The 22,091-nt window shown below is 35.7% G+C and overlaps 1 protein-coding gene across 5 annotated transcripts in view; it reads right to left on the bottom strand.

Annotated features, from left to right (window-relative positions):
* LOC131665751 (rho GTPase-activating protein 7) overlaps positions 1-22,091 on the bottom strand; it is a 219,187-nt gene that overhangs the window by 116,938 nt on the left and 80,158 nt on the right. For 2 of the 5 annotated variants that reach the window (XM_058937845.1, XM_058937847.1), the window contains 6 exons: positions 18,950-19,981; positions 18,519-18,696; positions 18,202-18,444; positions 17,469-17,762; positions 16,762-16,958; positions 11,290-11,332 (listed from right to left, as the gene is read on the bottom strand). In XM_058937845.1, the coding sequence (XP_058793828.1) occupies positions 11,290-11,332; positions 16,762-16,958; positions 17,469-17,762; positions 18,202-18,444; positions 18,519-18,696; positions 18,950-19,981 (1,987 nt within the window). Of the gene's footprint in view, positions 1-2,655; positions 2,840-11,289; positions 11,333-16,761; positions 16,959-17,468; positions 17,763-18,201; positions 18,445-18,518; positions 18,697-18,949; positions 21,076-22,091 lie in introns of those variants that run through there. The other 3 variants (XM_058937846.1, XM_058937848.1, XM_058937849.1) reach the window with 3 other exon arrangements.

The following is a 22,091-nucleotide window of genomic DNA, read 5'->3' as shown; positions in this document are numbered from 1 at the left end:
CTCGCATATACAACGCCCTGTAGAAAGTTGTGCAATGTGATGATGTTACTATGCCATCCATCACTCGCTTCTTTTTTTCCCAGTGAAACACACGAATTCTTAGCTAGCAGATTTTCAACGTTCAAAAACGAACACAACTTTTTCCTACATTGGACGATTTACTTTTTTCCATGACGGACAAAATTGCACGTCTGGTATTCATTGTATCAAATCAGACGAGCTCGTTTCCCTTTAGCCTTTGTCATTTCAATTGTCATGCGGACACCTGAAAAAAATTCGAAAAGCTCGCTGTCCGCTGCTGTGATGTGAGCTGCAGGTGTGCATGAAATAAACGCTCAGCGATCGCGTCGAAGCAACGGAAACCGCATGCAACTGTATTGCGTTCTCTCGGAAGTTAATGTCAATTCACGCGCGCCAATTTATGTAGACGTGGTCAGTGCGTTGTCAGAGTTTGTTCAACGTTTTATTACTAAAATCCTTTTGTAATGTGATACCCCCTAGCTTTGGCTGTGTTTATGTCAGTTTTTCTTGAAAAGCTGTATGTATAACATTTTATCGATCCTATTCATAAAAATATTTTCGAAAGGATTATTTATATTAATGAATTTTAATAATTTTTTCTTCGTTATTTTTATTCATTATTCATAACGCCGCAATCTCAGTTGTGCACAGTTTTTGTACAAATTAGATCATAGAATTTTTTGCTAATGCTATAGAAATATATTTTGAAATATTTTTTGAAATATTTTTTTCGTGATTCTAAAATCTTATAAACAATAATTAATATTACAAGTTCAGAATTTTTCTAAAGTTCTTTTGAAATACTATTCTCTCTTTCATACATTTCATCAATTTTTATTATTCGACAATCAAATTTACAAGTAAATGTGCTTGCTCAAATTATAGAATCGGTATACGTGTACATTTCTTCTGACAAACGAGTTTTTAATCACCTACAAAAATATATATACTTAAAGACTTTTCAGACAACGCAGAAAGTTAATTCTGTCTGAAAAGCTTATCGAATATTTTGAGTTTATAACGCTGATATAATGAATAATTAGATATTGCCGTATGCCTACACATCTGATTGTTAATCAAGCATTATAGGAGCTGATTTTCGCGTGGCGGTGACAGTTGCTTGCATATTTAGAAGTTCACGCTTATTTGAGAATCGTGAATGAGAAAACAATGAGCACCTAAGGCGATTGCCTCTGACATACTTTCGGGCGCTCCCAAAGTTTAATGATTAGATTTACATGATTTCATGTTTTTTTCATGCACACGCTGCGCCGCACCATTTCAATATCGGTCATTACTGATGGAGTTGCTATAAAGGCTTTTGTAACTGCATGAAAGAGAGAGAGAGAGAGAGAGAGAGAATAATCGCGATAAAAAGCATCACCCTATCGCAATCGTTCGCTCCGCGAGCTCATAATTTCCTTAAGCTCTTGCAGAATATGTACCCTTTGAAAAAATTATTCAATTGAAGCTCACTCATTCTCGTGTGTTCACCGCATATTATAGAGCTATCATTCTACATTCTTATTTCAATATCGTCTTTTATAATTCCTATACCTTTAAGTTATATTTTGCATTGTCAGGTTTCTCGGGATTCTGTCGATAATTCATGCCAATGACTTTAAAATAATAATTGATTCATACGTTCGCTCTATTTTTCAAGTATGACCATAGCAATTACAAAACTTTTTTAAAGTTAATAAGTTCGGATACAATTAACTGTTTAGCGAGGTAGCCAAATTTCAATAGCAACATCGACGCTGCAACAAAGCAATCAGCAACGAAATTTTTGCTATCACTATAGGTGAATTCGCGAAAAAATAGCGGCAACGTTCTGTTGGCCAGCTAACGCGTTAAACAAAAAAAAATGTATATAGTTTGCCACAATCGCTCTGGCGCTTGCTGCTTTGCGCGCAAACTCTTATTGCCATTAAGACAAGTTAGTGAAATGCGCATCAAGTGATGCATCACATGTTCTCTTGATATGTGCGCTTGATTATATTCGATTGAAAACACGAGAAAATACTCAATTTATAATTTGATTTCTAATTTTCCGAACAGCACGATGACGTGTTTTTGCTTGAGCGATCGATGATTATTTTTAGTTTCGCGTGAATACAGCATCAATCGTCTTTTTTCTTGTTTTTTCTCGAAAGAGAGCGAGATAGAAGATGTGTGCCCAGGGGGCTATTGTGTAAATTGATTATGGACTTGTTAGATTTTCATATGATGAAGTGATGTTCGGGTGGTCATCGAATGTTACTACATCTTTGTCAAGGTTTTACTTGTTTTATGTCGACAGCTATATGAATACTAAGCGCCAGAGAAGTTTGTGATACATCGAAGCGCGCAAGCGGACGGTAACAAAACTTTCGTGTAAAAGTTATTTATTCACTAGGTATCCTTTGAGAAACTGATGAAAAACGTGTGAGAGCGAAAATTCGAGCCAACGATCAATGATTATCTTTATCATTATTTAAACTTTGATTCCATATCAACGCCTATTTCTGTTATTACAAAATATATTCATACAAATAGAAATCTTCATCACTCCACTTGACATTTCAAAGATCCTCATTGCAAAAAAGAGTATACCACTTTCAACAAAAACAAACCAATTACCAGCCACTTCACCTTCACAATTACGGCACTTCAGAGAACCCAATCGATTGCGCGATAGATCCTCAAAGAGTGAGAGAATGAAAGAAGAAAAGAAGCGCGAGAGATTTATTTGTTATATTAGCGGAGAAAAAAATAGAGATAGAAGAATAGAATAAGCGCGGAAGGCGTAGTAGCCCGGGCTGCGCGTGACAGCCCGAGTCGCGTGGACGTCGCTTGTAAACTGCTGTTGCTACTCTCTCTCACTCGAAACCGAACCTCTCTCTCTCTCTCGCTCTCTTGTGCGCCCGCGCAGGCGTGCGCTGGCTAAAAGGCTACTGTTCGAGGCTGCGCGCCGACAACGAGTCCTTTCGCTATGGGAATTTTTTTTCATCCCACAACGATATATACATCACTGCTAGTGCTGGTGTTGTTGCTGCTGCTGGTGCTGGTGCTGGTGCCGTTGTTGCTGCTGCTATTGCTGCTGCTGCTGTTTGCGATAGGATTCGGACGGAACGTTCTATTTTTTTCTCTCGCTCAGTTTTTTTCTTTCTACGTTCATCATTGATTATCATTTTCTGACAACTTTTTTTTTTAACTCCGTTCATCTCAAAACCCAGTAAATATTTTTCCTTTTCGAATTTTAAACTCACGTAGATATTAATATATCTGACTAAACTCACTGTGACTACTTATTCTGCACGCATACTAGTATTGAGTTAAATAAATGCCATGATTTATCAATGCTGATTAAAATAAAAAGCTGAATTAAAACACTATTTATTTTTTATGAAAAAAATGTAAAATTACATATTCTCATATATCCCATGTCTTCATTTCAAAACTTATATTACTCAATCATAGGCTCAAGAATTTCAATTTCCATAATTTAAAGAATATGATTCAAAGTAAGATTTACTAGACTCACAATAAATTTGATCCATCTAATATAGTTGAAAAAAGAAAAAGAAAGAAATGACGCTTGATACGAAAATGCACCTTCACCTCTCTTTCTCTCTCTCTCTCTCTCTCTCTCTCTCTCTCTCTCTCTCTCTCTCTCTCTCTCTCTCTCTCAATCTTTCGCGTGCTATTTATAGAAAGCACTATGTATCGATTATTAACCTCTTTTAGACAGAAAATAACATATTTTGCGAGAATCTTTAGTGAAATTTTGATCTTTATAAAAGAATATAACAGAGTTCGAAAATCGAGTAGCTTCAAGTGATTTCTTTTTAAGTAAAAGAAATTGACTGGTCGGCATAGAAAATACGAAGAGACCAATAAAGTAGAAGCAGCTAAGATTGATTGCATTTTCCTTCAACAGCTTCTAGGTGTTCGAAACTAGGGCATTACTGTATACAACGATTTGGCTTGATCTATCGTTTCGAATAAAAAAGACCCTTCTACATGTACTTTTTCACCTTTAAACAGTTAGACCCTCCATCCAAACTTCGTTTGAATATTTGGCGAAGGATCAAATTAATTTTTTTACAGAGTCAGATAGATACTCTTTATGGTTCAATCCAACTTGATAAATGTAAATAGCTTTTCATAAGAGGTGCGAAAGGATCACGAGATAAACTTTTATAAAAGTTTCTTTACTTGATCAAACTAATTACTTTCTTGAAAAGTTCTTACAAGAATTCACTGAGAATTCACGCTCAGCGATGGGTGAAAAGAGTTTCATAACATTATACAGTCTCCAACAAACATTTTCCAAGTTATCGTCAATTACTAGTTAAATACAGACGTCATTATCATATTTTAGATGGAAATTTCCTGATAACTCTTCAACAGTTCATATTTTCTTTCTAATATAGTTTCAAATAGTTTAAAGTTTTATCCATAGTACAAAGATTAAACTGCTGTAATAACATTTTATCGTTAGTATGTTCTAAAACAAAATTTTTATTTAAAATTATATTGAACTTATTGTATTTTAAATCACGACGTTAAGTAAATTAACATTAACTACAGAAACTCAAACTTCATTATCCAATCTTAATAAACGAAAAAAAAAACAAAAATGTACAATATTTTTTATGCCGTGAAACGAAATAGATGTTATGCTACAAGAAGTCGACACGTGGTATCATACTGTTGGTATCTTTTTGAAGCATCCCTGAGCTATCATTCCTCAAAAATCGTTATGTCTGCTACGTATTATATAGAGTGTTGTGTCTCTCATAACAATCACTTTCATTAGCCCAAATACTTTTGTTGTATTAATCGAACATCCGCCGAATCTCACCAAGTCCATAGAATACCTAAGGGCTGAACAGGCTACAAAGTTACAGCTCTCCCTTGAGGTAACCAACCACAGCAATGAACGACAGAGAGAAATGACACTTTTCTGCGCGCTTCTAGATCTAGATAGGTAGAAAGGTTGCTAGGGAACGGGACATTTTCCGAGACTTTTTTAGTACGCGAAGACTTTAACATAAGATCTGCTGTGATAACTTCCCATACTGATTATGTATAAAGTAACATTTAGACGAAATTATTTTTTGAAGAAATACGAAGAATGGAAGAAAAACATCCGTTGATCAGTTGAAGTCGATGGCCTCCTCTTTAGCTAACTTTTGTTTATAAGTTTAATATAAAATTTGTACGATCCAGCTGGAATCTTTGGTTCGATTATTATTTTCTAATTAAGTTCACAGAGAATCGTAAATTATTTTATCGCTTGTTGCTGTCAGAGCTCTAAAGAACAGAGAAACGTATTATGCCATTTGCCGAAATTAATAGATGCCATTCGCTTCTTTCTATCTCTCTCTATCTCTCTTTTTATAAACAGTACTCCGTTCAAAAGTAAATTTATTATGTAATCGGTTGCAAAAATGAGGTTTTTATGCAGGAATAAACTTTCATTACACGAAAACTTATACATAACGTATTCTCCGATTAATTTATAGATTTCACTCTCTACTAGACATCTTTTTTTCATTCGTAATGAATTCACTGCTAAATTTATATACGATTCTTAATTCAATCTTTAAAAATCGAAAAGTCAAAACGAGTATTGCCAATGAATTTGTCGCAAAAGTAAAGAAGGATCGACTTTTAGCACTTTATATTCGAAAATTTTGCTTGGAAAACATATGTGAAAGTCTGAGAGTGGTGGCGGCAATCGATAACTGCTTCAGGATTGATGTCCGGTCAAGGACGACCATTTCTTTTTTGTCATTTTTTGGTAGCCCCGTCTCCTATACATCTCTTATCCTCTTGATTGCCTGCAGTTCGTACCCTTCGCATGCCAACAACGCTACACATAAAATTGAAGCAATCGAGTTTCTCTAATTTTGCAACTTCTAGGATAGTGATCATCGCCAACAACATAATAGAAAAATTTCCAACGAGATTGCTTCATAGATCATATCGGGAAATCGTGTAGCGCTGCCTTTTTCATTTCAACATCACACAAGCTTAATTAACTCGAAAATATTGTTATTTACAATGGGCGAATGAATCGAAAAACTCTAACAATCTCTTTGGCATTGTTGCAGTTTATAATGAACAATTCTCTCGTCGAAGTATCTCGCCGCGCCGCAAAGAAGATTTTCTAAGAGATAAGATCGTCGACTCGCGATCGATCAATGAAATTTCCATTTAAGCGTTCTTAATAAGAGAGCGTAGCAGCAGGCAGTGCAACCGCTCTTACACTGCGATCGCTTTTTGGCTTTTCAGTGAAAGTGAATTACTTAGCGAAGGTATTATGCGGAACTGCTGCTACTGCCCTCGCGCAGTTGAATTACGTTGTAAGCGCTTCGCATTAATATTCATTTCATCGGCTAATTGGATCTTTAACGTTAGTAGGTTATCGGTATTTCAAATCTATGTCGCATCGCATTGCTGAGATATCATCCGCGGCATGCTTTTTCATTTTGTATTTCATTCCAACTTCGTCATTCTTCGGTTATTTACATACTCAATTCAAGTTATTTAATGCACATTTCAACTAATTTACCAAATTGCTCGCATACGAACATATTACTTTTATACATGTAAGGATTTAAGAATAGAATTCATTCATCTGTCGCCTGTTAACGGAGTAACAGTCTACTCTTAAGTAGCTCCTCAAACAGTTTATTATATACAATTTTCAACCAAGCGTACCTTTTTGTGAATCAATAAATATACTGACTTTAGTTTGCAAGTTGTTTTGAATTTATTTTGCTATTAAATTTCAAAAAGAGGTAAAATGAATTCATCTTACGCATATGAAAAATACATAAATAGTTGCTACATCTCTTTTTTACAATCGTTTGTTTGCGTACGATTAAAAAATAGGAGTATCTACAAATGAGCACTCGGAGGAAGACAGTGAAATTTATTATAAACTCCACCCCACCACTAAAATTAAAGTTAAAGTCTCTTTGTTCCGAGGAAGAAGAATACACTGTATTAAAAGCTGAAATATTATTATTTGGGAAATTAATCGGTGAGATACAGAGTTACTTCAAATAAACAAGCTAGGCTTGAAAAAATTAAGCTGGAGCTGAAAATAGGGAATAATAAGTCTTAATCCAATTTAATTTATACTCCATCTTTTGCTAACATTACTAAATCAAAAGCAGTGAGAATTAATCGTAAACCATCGTTAATTATTATTAAACCAAAATATGAACAACAAAACGTTCAAATTTTAAAATCAGTTACAGATAATTTACTAACGAACATTATATTACCGAAAGAAAAAATAGTTGAAACTAGACATAGAACTGTAGTCATAAATTACACAAACAAAGAGGATGTTACCAACGTTAAGAATAAGTTGAGTGTAAAAATTGGTAGTGATTTCGAGATTCTGCAAGAAAAACCATTGGAGCCAAGACTAAAAATTTTCAATATCAGTAATAACTTGTCGAAAGAGGAACTGAAAAAAGATATTAACACAAAGACATTGAGATTTTGAAAACTATATACAATGTCCTCTTATAGAGCATTGCAAAATATAGCACTATAGCCTGGGGTGAAGCATATGGAAATGCATTAAATGCAATAAAAAAGACACAGATAAAATTGGTAAAAATTTAACTAAGCAGAGACATTAACATTGTAACATATAACGCTTTCTATAAGAGGATTTTTTCTACTTAAAATACTTAAAGTAAACTACATAGCATCATCGATGGAGTACACAAATTCAAGAAGTATTACAAAAAATAAAATTATCACGTCAGAATGTTGCTCTCAACATTTTCAGAATCTTAGACCAACAAATGAAAAATCTTAACATCAATAGTAAAAGATGTACATGAAAAGTTAAAAACTGGATCAAGAAAAACTCCAATCTGCTCCTGAAAATGGAACTGTTAAATAGATATGATCTACAAATGAGTAGCTAATGATCTGGTCTTTCTTGTACATATTTTTATTATTTGTATTTTATTATTTGTATTGTATTATGTGTATTCGTTCTCTGTTATCCTTGCTTTTTTTTATTATTTGTATTTACTATGTCGACTTGCAAACAGGTAACTTATTTACCTCTGCAAGAGAGTATGATTTTTATCTGTACTTTTTATGACAATAAATATTATTATTATTATTATTATTATTATTATTATTATTATTATTATTATTATTATTATTATTGTTATTGTTTTTATTATTATTATTAAATAAAAGTAAGAAATTGCAAACCTATAAAAATAGATGATAACAAATGTTGAGAATCTAAGATAATGAGAGGTTACACCCAATTACAGATTACCGTGAACTGTATTAAGACATTATTCCCACCCACAAACGAGAAGGATTTAATTGCCTTCGCAGGAGGACGTCATTATCAGGGCGGACTGCCATTATAGATAATACAAAAGAGGTGTATCTGTTCGAGAACAAAACGACGTTTTCGTCTTGTTTTCCCCCGCTGTCGATTTGTTTTACCAACTCAATTAATCGCTAATTGATCGCGCTCGACGAGAAGCTTGCACGTAATGCTTTATGCGATGATTTGCATGGGATTAGCTTCTTTCTTCTCTTCTGTTTCGAGCAACTTGGAAAAGATTTGTATTTGTTTTAAGTAACTGATCGTAATGAAAAATGGTTTCACTTTCTAGAAAAAACTAAATTTCAGCGCGATTATTTTTAGCAAGGAAAAATTAGAATAATTGTTGACGAAGTTTCTTCGACGCCTCGCACAATAAAATACTCGCATCAATTTCATGTAGACAATGCCAAACGCAGCGCCCGTGGAATAAAAAATGAAAGTTAGAGACAAAGAAAGAAAACAAGGGGTAAAAAAATAGTTTGAAGAAAAGTATTGAGGTTTTTATCTGGACTTATAGTTTGAACGATTAATTACCGCGACTTTCTCATCCGTCGTTATCGGGAATTCCTTGAAATTACCCTCCTTCTGCGGTATAGCATTATAATCGATAAATCTGCATCTATCCGGCGCTCTCGCATTGTATAAAATGTCTCTGAGCGCGGGCAAACGGGTACGTAACGCGAATGGCCCATAAGATTTGTTGTACAAAAAAACAACCGAATATTTCGTTATCATGCTATAATAAGTTGTTAAAACAAGTTTCCTCCAACTATCAATTTACTCTACAGTATGAAAAAAACATACAATTTTGCAATTTTTGCAAAAACAGCAAAAATAAAGTAAAAGTGACAAGTCCTCTTTAATAGGCTGGGAGGAAGAGAGAGAACAAGGTACACAAAGAGGTTTGGATTTAGCGTAGAATTACGATTCTTCCACCCCCAGAGGTATAAAAATCAGCCTAATTTTAATGTTTTAATTACTCAAATCTAATGGGGTACGAGTAAGGATAAAAGTACAAGATGATGTACTGCGGGGAATGTGAATTTATGAGTTTGCAGAACAATTTTTAAAATGTTACTGTTGATTACGAAACTGAGAAGTAAAGTTAATCGTGATTGAATGATCTTTTACGTTTTTAGTCTCATTTGTGCTCACCAGAGGGTGTCGAATATTATACAATCGAAAATAAAAGTATTATAAAATATATTCTTAGAGTCAGTATATTTTTTATTATCGCCTTTGATAATATATACATACTCATGTTCTTGAATATACCATCTGCAACACTACTACTTTTGTTTTTCATTTAAATAATTGCAACAATTTATTCAAAATAAAGAAATCGATAACATACATATAATATTGTATGTATCACAAAGACAATGTTACAAAGTGTGTCGTCAAGTAGAATACATAGTGATGTATACTTTAAACAGATATGATTTATTTAAAAAGTTCTGAAACAGTATAACTGATGGTGAAATATGAAGCATAGAAAAAGAAAAAAGAAAATACAAATAGCTAAAAACTTAAGATTTAATTAAATATGTGAAAATCACGTTATTTACTAAAACACTGTAAACTAAATAAAGTAAGCTCGAAAAACTAAATGATTGAAAGCAGTTTTAAAAAACTAATTTTCAAAGAAGCGTCTAGCAGGTTAATAAAGTTTCACCGGCGCCACCAACAGTGCAACATAATTGATTTCCACATTGCACTATGACCTACACCTAGTTTTCTTGTTCGCTATATTACACGATGATAAGTTGAGCGGTGCGCTATATTTCTTTTGCCAGTATTGAGCTTTCTCTTGGTTCACTTCTAAATGAGCTGAAGCTCGATAATTAGAGTCGACTGCATTATATGTGCAGCTGCTGCAAATCACACATGTATAGGTTAAAACAATACCTAGTCATTCTCGTTTGTCACCAACTTTCTCTTAATTATTATATATTGAATTATATTTCAGCATATAGACTTCCATCATTGATGAATTATTAATATCATCGTTTAGAAAAAACCACGATAATTTTATTCTCATGGCTAATTTCACATGTTATCTATTGATATTTATGGCATTTATAATTGTAATTTTTAGTCGCTCTATCAATTGATCGAACACGCCGATAGAGCGTTTTTGTCGTCACCGGCTTTGTCTTCTGCACAAGACAATACGAAAAAAAACAATCTCTTCTTTTTCTTAACTTTGTACGTATTCCCTCTCTCTCTTTCTCTCTATTTCTCTCTCATCGATTTGTCTTCTCTATAAACACGTATTGCATAAGAAATTGTGAGAACACGGTATACAGCAATAGACGCAGTGAGAAAATCACGCATGTTCGCGTTATAAAAAATGTCACTTAAGTCGTCGACAAGGATATCTGTTCTTTCTTCTTTCACAGTTTATAAGGTGAAATTCTCGCCCACGCAACGGTGCAGATGGATACAAAGCACGTTGAGATTTTAACGATCCTAACGTTTTTTCACATATTTTGGAAATCCGATAAAGAGCTTCTTGGAAATTTAGTTGGAAACATCAGTTGCATAATGATCAAAATAAAATAAGCCTTGTCATATTCCAAAAAGTTCTAGCATTGGGACAATTCGATTTTTTGATAAACCTAGTTGATAATTTCTAACAAGTCTTATTGGATTTGTTTTTAATCAGTGAATTTGAAAAAATGCATTTTTGACAGCTCACTTTCTCTCTCTGAACTATAAACTATCAGAGTCCGAAAATGTTAAACATGCGATAGCGCAATGTTTCTCGCGTGAAAAGGTATATATTCCTCTCGTGCTTGCAAAGGTTCAGCTCTCGACTCTCAACTAACAGTAAATACTCGAAGAGGAAAACTTGTCAAAGCTAGCCGAGCTAAAGGCGATGAAACACTCACCTGATAGTTGTCGTTCGGACTGCGAACGGGGCTGCTGTCGGCTCTGAAACAGAATTTTATTTGACTCATTAAAACTGACTTCTGCGGGATACGATAGGTGCTCTCTTTTAAGGAGATTATTTTGAGAATTATAAATAAAGCTTCAGTTAATCTGTAGTAGTGATGAAATACAAAGTTATTATTTTTTCAATACTCATCAAAACAAATGAAAATAATTAGAATTGTATGGAAGCCTTTGAAAAAATTAAGCTTTGAAAATGAATGACAATGCATAGATCACAGCTGGAAATATAAAAAAAATTTTGAGACATTTGAATCGTGAGAAAAGCGTTAAAATAACAGCGAAACCTAATCTATTCTCGTCGTTGATATCCCGTTAAAGCACGCCGGCATACTACTTCACTCGTCGATCAATAATAAAATACACCAATAGACGAAAAAGATAGCTTGGCTCTGGCCGAAGGCATCGAGATTTACAGTGCAAATACAGCCCACTTTTGCAAAATTGAATAGCTATGATCTCTTCTCTTTTGGCGCAGAGTGAGCGACGCATCGATATTATTCTAAAGGGCTTATCTAAATAGCCAGTCAACGACTGATTTATTGTCCCGAAAATATCGGCTGCGAGCTGCCACATGGTTTAGATTGAAAATAACGTAGGGTATGTGCTCGCACGCACTTGACCATTCCTGTACATATTTGGCGCGGTTATACGGCAAATATTTACATGTGTTGAGATACGAGCTGAGCTTTTTGATGCTTTCTTCTTCTTCGCGCTATCGCATAACGGCTCGAGAAACAGCCAATGATTACTATTCACAAGTTGCTTTGGCCAAACAAGTTATTTGAGTAGAGCTACGATCTAATGTAGATCGATCGACAAATCAACTACCACGGGATTTATGCGCTTACAAATGCTTCCCGCGCTTCGGACACACGCGTCAATTTTATTAAGCAATTTTCATTTTTCATATTTAAGATTACCTAGTCTTGCTGCTATATCATATTCAATGGCGCCATGTATAGACAATCAGAGCATGTTTCATTTTGTTTTATTGCGTATAGCAGATATCCAAAGTCAACATAAACATTAATATTAAAGAAACCAATTAACGATCACATCTTACCAGTTTTACGCGGCAAAGTTTATTTACAAAAAATAAAGCGAGGATGACGCAACATAGCGTCTCTTACAATCTTCCGAGCACTCCAAGTCGTCGACGACAATTCGATTGATCAAAAGGATTACGTCACGACACTGGGTATATATATATTTAAGTCAGAAGCAATCGGCTAGTACTCTTTGGACCTCGATCCGATCGCAATTATTGCGCCTTTCTGCAGGTCGATACATTTTCTGTTCGTTCGAAAAGTTGGTTGGTTGGTGACGTACACTCTCACGTCATTGCTTCATACTACGTAGGTAGCAGGTTGCGAGCCACAAGTTTGCGCTGTTATTGCGCGCGTTCTCGCTATTTTCTCAGATGCAGCAAGTGATTTCTTGCAAGATTAAAGCTTTAGATAAGCTGGAATAAATACTTTCATCGTGCTCCCCCATGCACACTTTACCAGGGGTTGTTTGGCTTGGCTTGACTTCGAGAATTGCGTGATTTCTATCGACATTTTTTGACTCTCTTCAATCCAATTGTAGCTGATGCTTCTTTTATGTTTTTTTTTTATGAGATCGAGGTGCTTTGTTTTGTATACCTGCTTGCGGCTGTACACGGTTTGACAATGTCCACAGTTTTTACGACAAATTTCTTTTTTTATTGGTATGTTGAAAGTTAGACATTTGAAAATAAATATTGTTGAAAACGCCAAAACTTGTAATTTCTACGCGGGTTGATGATGTGCGATATGGGTACGCATAGAGCGTATGCTAGGTCGGATGGCTGGCAAGCGGCAAGTGCGAAGAAGAGCCGACAGATTTGCTACACAGCGTAGCAGCCGATGAACAGCTAATCGTTCATGATCGTTAATCCATTCAGGCAAGTCGCTTTTTCTAAAACTTGAATATTGTGTTACTCTATCGTGTTGTTTCATCTTAAGATATCTTTATAACCTTTACTTTCGCGTTCATCATACTTATCTAATATTGTTTCGTGCGTAATTTTATTCTTGTGTGAATTCGTTGTAAATTTAATTAACTTGAAGTTTGTCTTTCAATTTTTCCTTGAATATTCAAGTTTCTTACGTCGGTTATTTAGTTCAATTTTCGCTTAACATCTTCTTATAATTATATGATTTGGTAATGTACTTGTTTTGATTTTATTAAAATTAGAGTCCGCCTAATCTGTGTTTAAAATTAACTTAAACTCATACCTTTAATAAATACGATATCATTACGCATAGAAATTTTTGTTTATAATTTCAGTTGGACCCTAGGTTGCCAAGGGCGATTCTTTATTTATGTGATAGAATATGAAACAATTATTAAATAAAATGGCATAGACAGGGTGTTGATCATAATAATTTTCATAAAATCTAGTAATAAAATGTTTTCCCATAATCTAAAATGAAAATTGCCCTTCCAAAGAGCACCTAGGATTTAACGACATGTTATATGATTAATTGTTCGTGTTTATTCACAAAACAATTGCTCACTAAAAGCATAAACGTCTTCCTGAATCACTTATGTTCTGTATAATTTCTCAAATATATACAATAAAATAAAGAATTGAAAAAAAGCTGTAGGTGTTTATATTTTTTCCAAAAAAACTCACCGCGTCAACCCTTATGGCCAAGCAAAAAATTCAGCAGCACCACTCACAAAGTGAAACGGGCGACAGAGCGTCTACCATATGAGGGTCGTTGTGTCTGATCATCCGATAAATCGGCGCGAAGCACACACTCGAGCGCACGCTTCAGCTTTGACTGTTCGCTCACGTGAACATCTCTCTCTCTCTCTCTCTCTCTCTCTCTCTCTCTCTCTCTCTCTCTCTCTCTCTCTCTCTCTCTCTCTCTCTTTCTCTCTCGATTTCCCGCATCCTATTGATAATTTTATACCCTCGCTGAGGTAGTTCACTTTTTTCCTCTCTGCATGCATGGACTAGGGTAAGGACCGACGAAGTTGATAGCGCGCCTAAAGACGCGTAATATAGAACGGATTATGCATTGCCTAGTTTTATGATATAGCTTGTTGAAGGATTTTATCATATAAAAGTTTTTTAAAACATTACGCTTTGAAATGTCACACGGTGGACCTTTTCCAATAGTCAACCTAAAATTCGTATTTTCAATGAATCCATATGTACTTGGCAATCCTTCGAATTAAAAAATATAAAATTACGAATTACAGCGATAAACTGTTTTACACAAGTTTCCTTAGAAATTGACATTTCTACTCAATTTTTACGATCTATCAGGAATCATCATCACGAATTTGGTTACAGTTTGGTCATATTTTAATGCATTTTCTTTGGATATTCTACATAGTTTGTATACTCTCCGCGCTTTCAATTAAATTAAGTAAATTCGCATGTGAAATGGTAACGCAAATAAAATTAGTTGATAGTAATTTTCTCACGAGATAAAAAGCCGCTGCGTATAATTGAATGAGCGCGTGCTCGTTGCAAGGACATAACTTCTACATGTTGAAGATTAATTTCCAAGCGAGGGAAAGTATCGAATAAAGAAATAAATGTGCAGGACATGTTAATACAACCGCAATAAAAAAATAAAATAAAGATAAAAAGGAAAATTTAACGAGATGAGAGAGAGAGAGAGAGAGAGAGAGAGAGAGAGAGAGAATAAGAAAAAGCAAGGACGGGAAAACTGCTGGGATAATCGAACTGAGCGTGCAGCACAAAGCGGTTGAATAAAAACAGAAAGAGATTTTGCCCTTGACTAAGGAAGAAAAGCAGAACTAGGGAGGCTACCTGCTAGCTTTGGAATAACAAGAGAAAGCCGGTCACGGAGTGCTGCGAAGCTTACGCGCTTGAGTTAGCGAGCTTTTCGCACCAAAGGCTACCGAAATTCTAAAATGGCCTTGAAGCTTGAGTCAACGCGGAAATTCATCAACGGTCAACGATTTACTCGGGAATTTTATTGATACTTTCTCCTATTTGTTCTTCTTTTTATTACTATTATCTGTGTTCGAATTATTCGGATGAAATCGAATTAAAGTATTTATTTTATTTTGTTGCCTTTTAAGAAACTCTCGAATTTGATTTTAATTTTTATTTCAATTCAAATGTGACAAAAAAAGATTCTAGTAACTACAAAGACGCCATAAAAAGTTTAAATAACTGTGAACCAATAAGTGTTGATGTTTGTCATTTAGTCAAATTTGTGCATCGCAAATAATCGGTATTAAATTACGTTTAAACAAATTGTTTGCAAATTTAAAAAGTAAATTGTAATTTTTTTTGTATTAAAAGCTATCGACTACTACTAAAATGAATATATTATATATAGAAAATGAAGATGACGATTTCGTTATCGAAAGTAATATAATACCACAGTGTGAATGCATCGAGTACTTTATGGATCAGAAGAATGCAGTTTTACCATGTGCTATGTGTGCGTCTACGGGTGATACCTTATTGCTTGTATTGCACAACAACCCCGTTTAAATTTAGAGTCACTCATACGAGCATGAAAGAAATTATCCATTATACGGAGTGATATTGTAAACCGGTGTATGGGATGATTTTATTTTTTGCAAGTGTAATATAAGAGATAACAAAGAAAACAAAGCGTAACATAAGAGATAACAATGTTTTTATTACATATTTATTCCAATTGATAAAGGTATAAGTGTAAGGCCCACATAAAAACTTTATCGGAGGATTTTTCTTTTTCCTTTTTTTAATACATGATAGTACGCCCTACTTCCGATAAATTATAACTATATAACTGACATTTACTTGAAACATTGAAAGAATTTAAAAAATTGAAATAAAAATATCTGATTACTACAACATCTAGAATCTCATATGCTTTTCATAATAAAATTCCAGACGATTATGTGTGCGCAAGGCCTGTTTCCTGGCTAGAAGCCAATTATTCGCGTGCGCGGTTAAATCGAACAAGACAAAACGAGTGCAATCGCACAAGAGCCATCAATAACTAATGACATCGATACATTCCGAAGCACGTTGACCAGCTGTGTACTGATTAATGCTGCCGCGTATATGTTGTTATATGCGTTGCTGTCATTTCTTTGAAAATGTTGCAAAGTGTGATCTGCGATTAACGAACTATTCATATGAACGCTTCTCAATTTATGTTTGATTTTTTGCTATTGTCTGCTTTGGGAAACTTCTGACGTGTACTAATGGATTAGATTTTGACGTGATTTGAAAGGGCGTTACATGGTCATATATATATCACAGGCTGATAATATATTTATTTGTATGTAACTAAAGTTTACTCACTCACTACTACTTATGTATTTGTCTACAAAAAAATTCTAGATTTTTCTAAAAAGAATAGCCAACAACGGTAAAGTATTAAAATGAAACTACTTACAGTCTCCTCGTAGGCGCCAATGTCAACAACGCCAGCATTATTATCCAGAAAAGGCGCGCTGTTACTCTTACTTGCATACTCCACATTGAGTGGTTGCAAGCTCACCGCCAGAGGCGTAGAAGGCCCACGAGGTGGTGTACAGGTAACAAGTTCACTGGAACTCAGCGAGCTACTAGCAGTAGTCGAGAGTGGCGCTGCTGCACAGAAGTAGGATTGGACGTGAGAGGTTTCAGTACGCAGCGAGCTAAGTGGATTGTTTGCTTTCAATAGACCACGCTTTCCCCTTGCAAAATTTGCTTTTCAAATCGTCAATGAGCGAGAATCGCTTTCGTGCGAGCGTTTTAATATCGATATCAGTTGACGCGCACGTTGAGTCCGGCACCTCGTATATAAAAAGAAAAGCTTTGTGCGACGAGATCAGCTTGCGACGTTGTCTTTTGTGTAAAACACGTACTTGACGTATTTACGTCAAAGATTGGCTAGATGGATGATCCGTTAGCAGAAGCTAAAAATAGACGGAAAGAACGAAGCTATCACAAGTCTTTTTATTATTTATTATTATGAAGACGGACGACCGTAGCCCAGGTAGATGAAATACACGTAAATGATATACGAAATGACAACAGAATGCTGCCCCTGAGGCTACGAAACAACGCGCGATGAATCCTGCCACAGCAAGTTTGCTCGGACCATAAAGTATCACTCACCGAGTGGTAGATCACTAGGTCTAGCGGTCTTTGCTCTTGGCAACGAATCGTCTAATCCACTGCTGCTGTCGACTGCCTCAAGAGAATTAGCTTGAGCTGGTGACGCTGTCGTCTCGTCTGTTGTCTGCGTGTGAACGCTTTCACGTTTGACCCACACGTTGCTTCCCCAATCGTGAGGCTGTTGTGACGAGCTGCTGGCCAATTTCGAAGGTCGACGACGTATTCTCTCCCACGTCTCTTTGCGGTGACACTTGCCTGCTGACGGCGGGCTATTTGTGGATACGGATGGCAGGGCTATGCAAATGTAATATATATTTATTTGTTTACTTTTGGTAGAAAGTGGTGGCTTTATATAAAATGTTTTCTTACGAAAATTTTTTTCTGATTGTTAATAAAATTATAATGCGAGCATTAATTGATCAGATTATCAATATTTGCGTATTTCAATGTTTGTAAATATGCATTTTAATTATATCACGACTCATCGGCTAACTTAATTGTACAATTCTCAAATATATGGCCTGCTTTTACTTTTCAGATTTTACATCACAGTGGAATTGAGTCAGCAACATAAAATCGGATATATTTATTTCACAATAGCTTCAAACATTTGCAAAGGATGAAATTTTTACATAAAGTTTCCTTATTCAATTTCTAGCCAAGTAGCGTTGGCTGTAAACTATCATGCACCGAGCGGATCTAATAAATATCCGACACTTGTCAATCAACTCACGTTTGGCAAGTCTTCGGTCAGTGCTCCTCGGAGGACTAGCGGTTCCAATGCCACTTTCAAGGGGAGAGGCACGGTCAGTAGCATCCGGTGACAAACTGCCGGATGAAATCTCGTCCATACTCTGTAGTAAATCCTGTGACGACGAAGACGATCTGTTGTCGTCGTCAACGGTATTTTGTGGGGATGTTGGATTGAGAATCGTTTCGTCTTGCAATGATCTCACAAACACATCTCCGTTCAATTCTTCAGACATAGTTTGAAGTTGAATTATTGAATAGAATTTTGATCAAGATGAATTTCATTAAATGTTGCCTTACCTTGATGAGGAGATTCACAATCGCTGACCCACGTGAAACTCGAGCTTCGAGATATAGCGGGTGACGTCTGTGTGGCCATGTCCACACAGGCTAAACTTTCCGCGGGTGGACTGCTCGAGCAGCAAGAGCCGTTGCTTTTCGTTAGGCGAGAGAGTAATGATTGCAGTGATATTGGTAACTGAAATAATAAGCATTTATTATTGAAAATAGCAGAATCCTATATCGAAAAAAAATTATGCTTGCAAATTACTTTTTCTTTTTCTAAAAGTCATTGAGATTCTTAAAATTTTCCACTGTTTATTAAATGATATGGACGCTTTCCAGCGCTACGTACATTTATTTACCAAAGCAACAAAGTTCGCGACTCTATAGCCACCAAAAATATTCTCAATCAAACAGAATAACGTCAGGCGTTCATAATATTTACTCACCGAGCCTGATCTGGTATTTCCGTCTGCAAGACTGACGATTGCTTTCAGGTGTCCATTGCTTGTGACAATAGTACCAGGTAAATCGCAACCGACAGCAACGTCGTTAGCATTAAATCTTTTTAATTCAATAGAGCTAATTCTTGTAACATCTTTGTCAGATTCGGATAATCTCTTAGCACTGGCATCTGAACGTAAACTCAGGATTGGAGACATCGATCGATTCTTTTTCGATACTTCGTTGTTCGAGGAAGACTTGTTCACACTTGCTTTCCTATCGTTCGACAAATTGACGAGGTCTTGATCAGGTAATGAAGACACGCGAACCAGAACAGCATCGGCCGATGTGTCTCTGTAAATCGGCGTGTGTTTGTGTTTACGTAAAAGTCGCGAAAAAGGCGTACGCTTGACTTCAGTCGGTGTGCTTGGTGCAGAACTGGGTTTATTATGATTATCCAGCGACTTGGATCTGCAACCGATGACTTCGTAAGTGAGCTGATCGCGGATTTCTTCGTAATCCGGTTCGTTGATTTTCAATTTCACAATCTTCCCGTAATGACTGGTCCTCTTCTGTCCAAACAGACCGTTGCTCGGTAAACTAGCTTTTCGTCGAGAATCGCCTGGAAACGGCGGTAATTGTGCTCCTGCATCATCTGCTTTCGTCTTAGCAACCACCTTCAACATTCTGTTTGATCTTGGCATTGGATCAGTCGATGGTGCCTTATGTGTACAGATCTTTGGTGAGTCGAAAGTTGGCTCGTCGTAGACACTGTGCCTCAATTGATCACGTGGCTCGTCGTAGTCAGAATTCAACGTCATCTTCGTGGCGTTTTTCTCTTTCGTGAGCTCTTCAATCTCATTGGCAATGATACTATTGAATTCCGCCAGGTAATCATCGACAATTGGACGTGTCGGCTGCGACGACATCTCAACGTTTCGTTTACGTGAGCGACGTATGCTGCTGCCTCGACTGTCGGCGTTTCCATTAACGAGGCATGATCGCGGCACCGACTCTATGATTTCACCGATCTCCTCCTGAAAATAAAGTCGGCTGTATTTATAGCGAGAACTTTGTTAGCGGTGGGGATCAATGCGGGAGGTTCATTTTTATCCTTTATTTAATTTTGCAATTAATTAAGAAATTTATTCTTTTTATTCTCAACTTCTACTATGTTTGGACAGTAGAAATGAAGTCCTAAAAAGTCCTACTCATTTTTATGGGAAGCTGTAATTTTCGTTATTTTTCGCTAGTTGATTTTTTTTTTCCGTAACCTTGGACATCCAACTCAATTTCATTTGCATAAAAGAGCTTAACGGGTATAATCCGAGTGCAACTCCGTAAAAGAGGGTTACGTACTCGTATTTGATGTGTTTTGCGTGTGGAACAGTTGTCGGAATATTTAAAGTCAGACTTTTACAATGATTTAAAATCATTTTTATGAAATGGGAAAAAGTCAATGCAGAAGCACTATTTCTAAAAATATTTGTTTTCTTCACACTCGCATAGAATGTTAAGTAATTGACACGATCTTTTGTCTCGTTTCTTATGGATTTCGGCAAAAAATCTCTGTCGTATAGAAATTGAACTAAATCTTTACTTGATATTATTAAATTACTTTACTCACGTGAGATATTATAATTGTTACTAATATTTAGCATGTACCAAGTTAATTTTTTTATTTATACATTAACGCTATAAATCACAGTGCATCTCGTATTTCAATTACCCATGCCAAACCATCGAAATGAGTATGAAAAGGGTCTACGATATAATTGCTCGGTACTTGTGCGTAAAATTAGTCGTGGAGGAAGGTCGATTGGCACACGCTATGGTCCGATCAATTTAGCATTCAATCCCCAGTTTCCCAGCAGTCGTCCATTTGTCCATTACCTCTCAGGCTAAGTTTTGAGCGCGTGAATCGATAAGTATTCCACGTCGTACATTTGCTAATTTGAATGGACCGATTACGAGCATAAGGTCAGAGAGTGGAACTCAGTTTATGATTCAATTTAGCAAATAGATTTACTTGAAGATGTATTTGTTGTGTGAGATTCGTACTTGTATAGGTTGGATCCTAATTAGTTTATGTACGAGTTGGATTTCTACTTTGTTTATGTATTCGCGAAGCCGTATATTATTTGTTGTGCAATTAACGAATTTATTATTAACGATTAATTTAATGAAATAATCGCGCTTTGGTCGTAAAAATAATATTTTCTTCAATACACTGTCAAAACAACTTTTTGCTTTTGTTCTCCACAAACGATAAAAGTTGTTATATCCTGTACAGCCTTTCGTTCATGACCCTAAGCAATTATTAGTGACGCCCATAATCCATAAATCTCGAAAGCGATTTCTCTCACTCTGCACGTGACAGTCGAAAAAAGAAAAGATCAGTTGCGTGGTTGCGGTAGTATTATCGGCGCGTTGCGCGATTAGAAACGTGTAGCTGGCGCGCAAACTGTTATTACTTGCAAGGTAGCATGTCGAGATACAAAGCTACATGATTGATTGCGCTACGAGCATCAGCATAATCGAGATTAGCTGCCACCGTCTTGTCGGGATGAGTCGCTTGATAAAGACGTTGGCTCGTTTCGCGTCGCGTTATTGCATTACCGCGAGAGAGAAAGATATATTTTCATGAGTTCAGAGGTTGTTATTTAGCTCGTCGTGGAAAAAAGAATTTTTTTTTCAGATGAAATATACTAATAATTACTTTGTCACCTACCGCTGTTGAAAATGTGTATTTCATTGATATTTTTAAATCATATGGTCTGGTAATTTCCAGTGATTACGATATCCTCGGATTATTATTAGATTCGTAATGTTCATAAAGTTATTCATTGATAATAATTGAAAGAAAAGTACGGGTATGAGTTTAAACTTCAATCGTTGCATCTACTTATTAACAATTTTTTCTTGGCAACTCATTAATTTTTTACGAGAACATTTTAATAGAAAAATTCCATTCAGCTCGCAAAGAATCCAACGTCAATCTAAAAAAAGGTGATTTACATTATCTTGCTAATATGACCTTATTTAAAGTTGAAAAAAAGAGTGGCGCCTAGTTAATACTCGCAAGCCATAAATTATTAACTTCTCTAATGTGTCTAACGAAAGCAATCGATCTTATAGATCAGCGAA

The sequence above is a fragment of the Phymastichus coffea genome, unplaced genomic scaffold (genome assembly GCF_024137745.1).
Source record: "Phymastichus coffea isolate CEN01 unplaced genomic scaffold, Cenicafe_Pcof_1.1 PCOF00054, whole genome shotgun sequence".
Taxonomy (NCBI): domain Eukaryota; kingdom Metazoa; phylum Arthropoda; class Insecta; order Hymenoptera; family Eulophidae; genus Phymastichus; species Phymastichus coffea.
The sequence above is the reverse complement of the archived record's forward strand: the minus strand, read 5'-3'. Positions and strand labels throughout refer to the sequence as shown.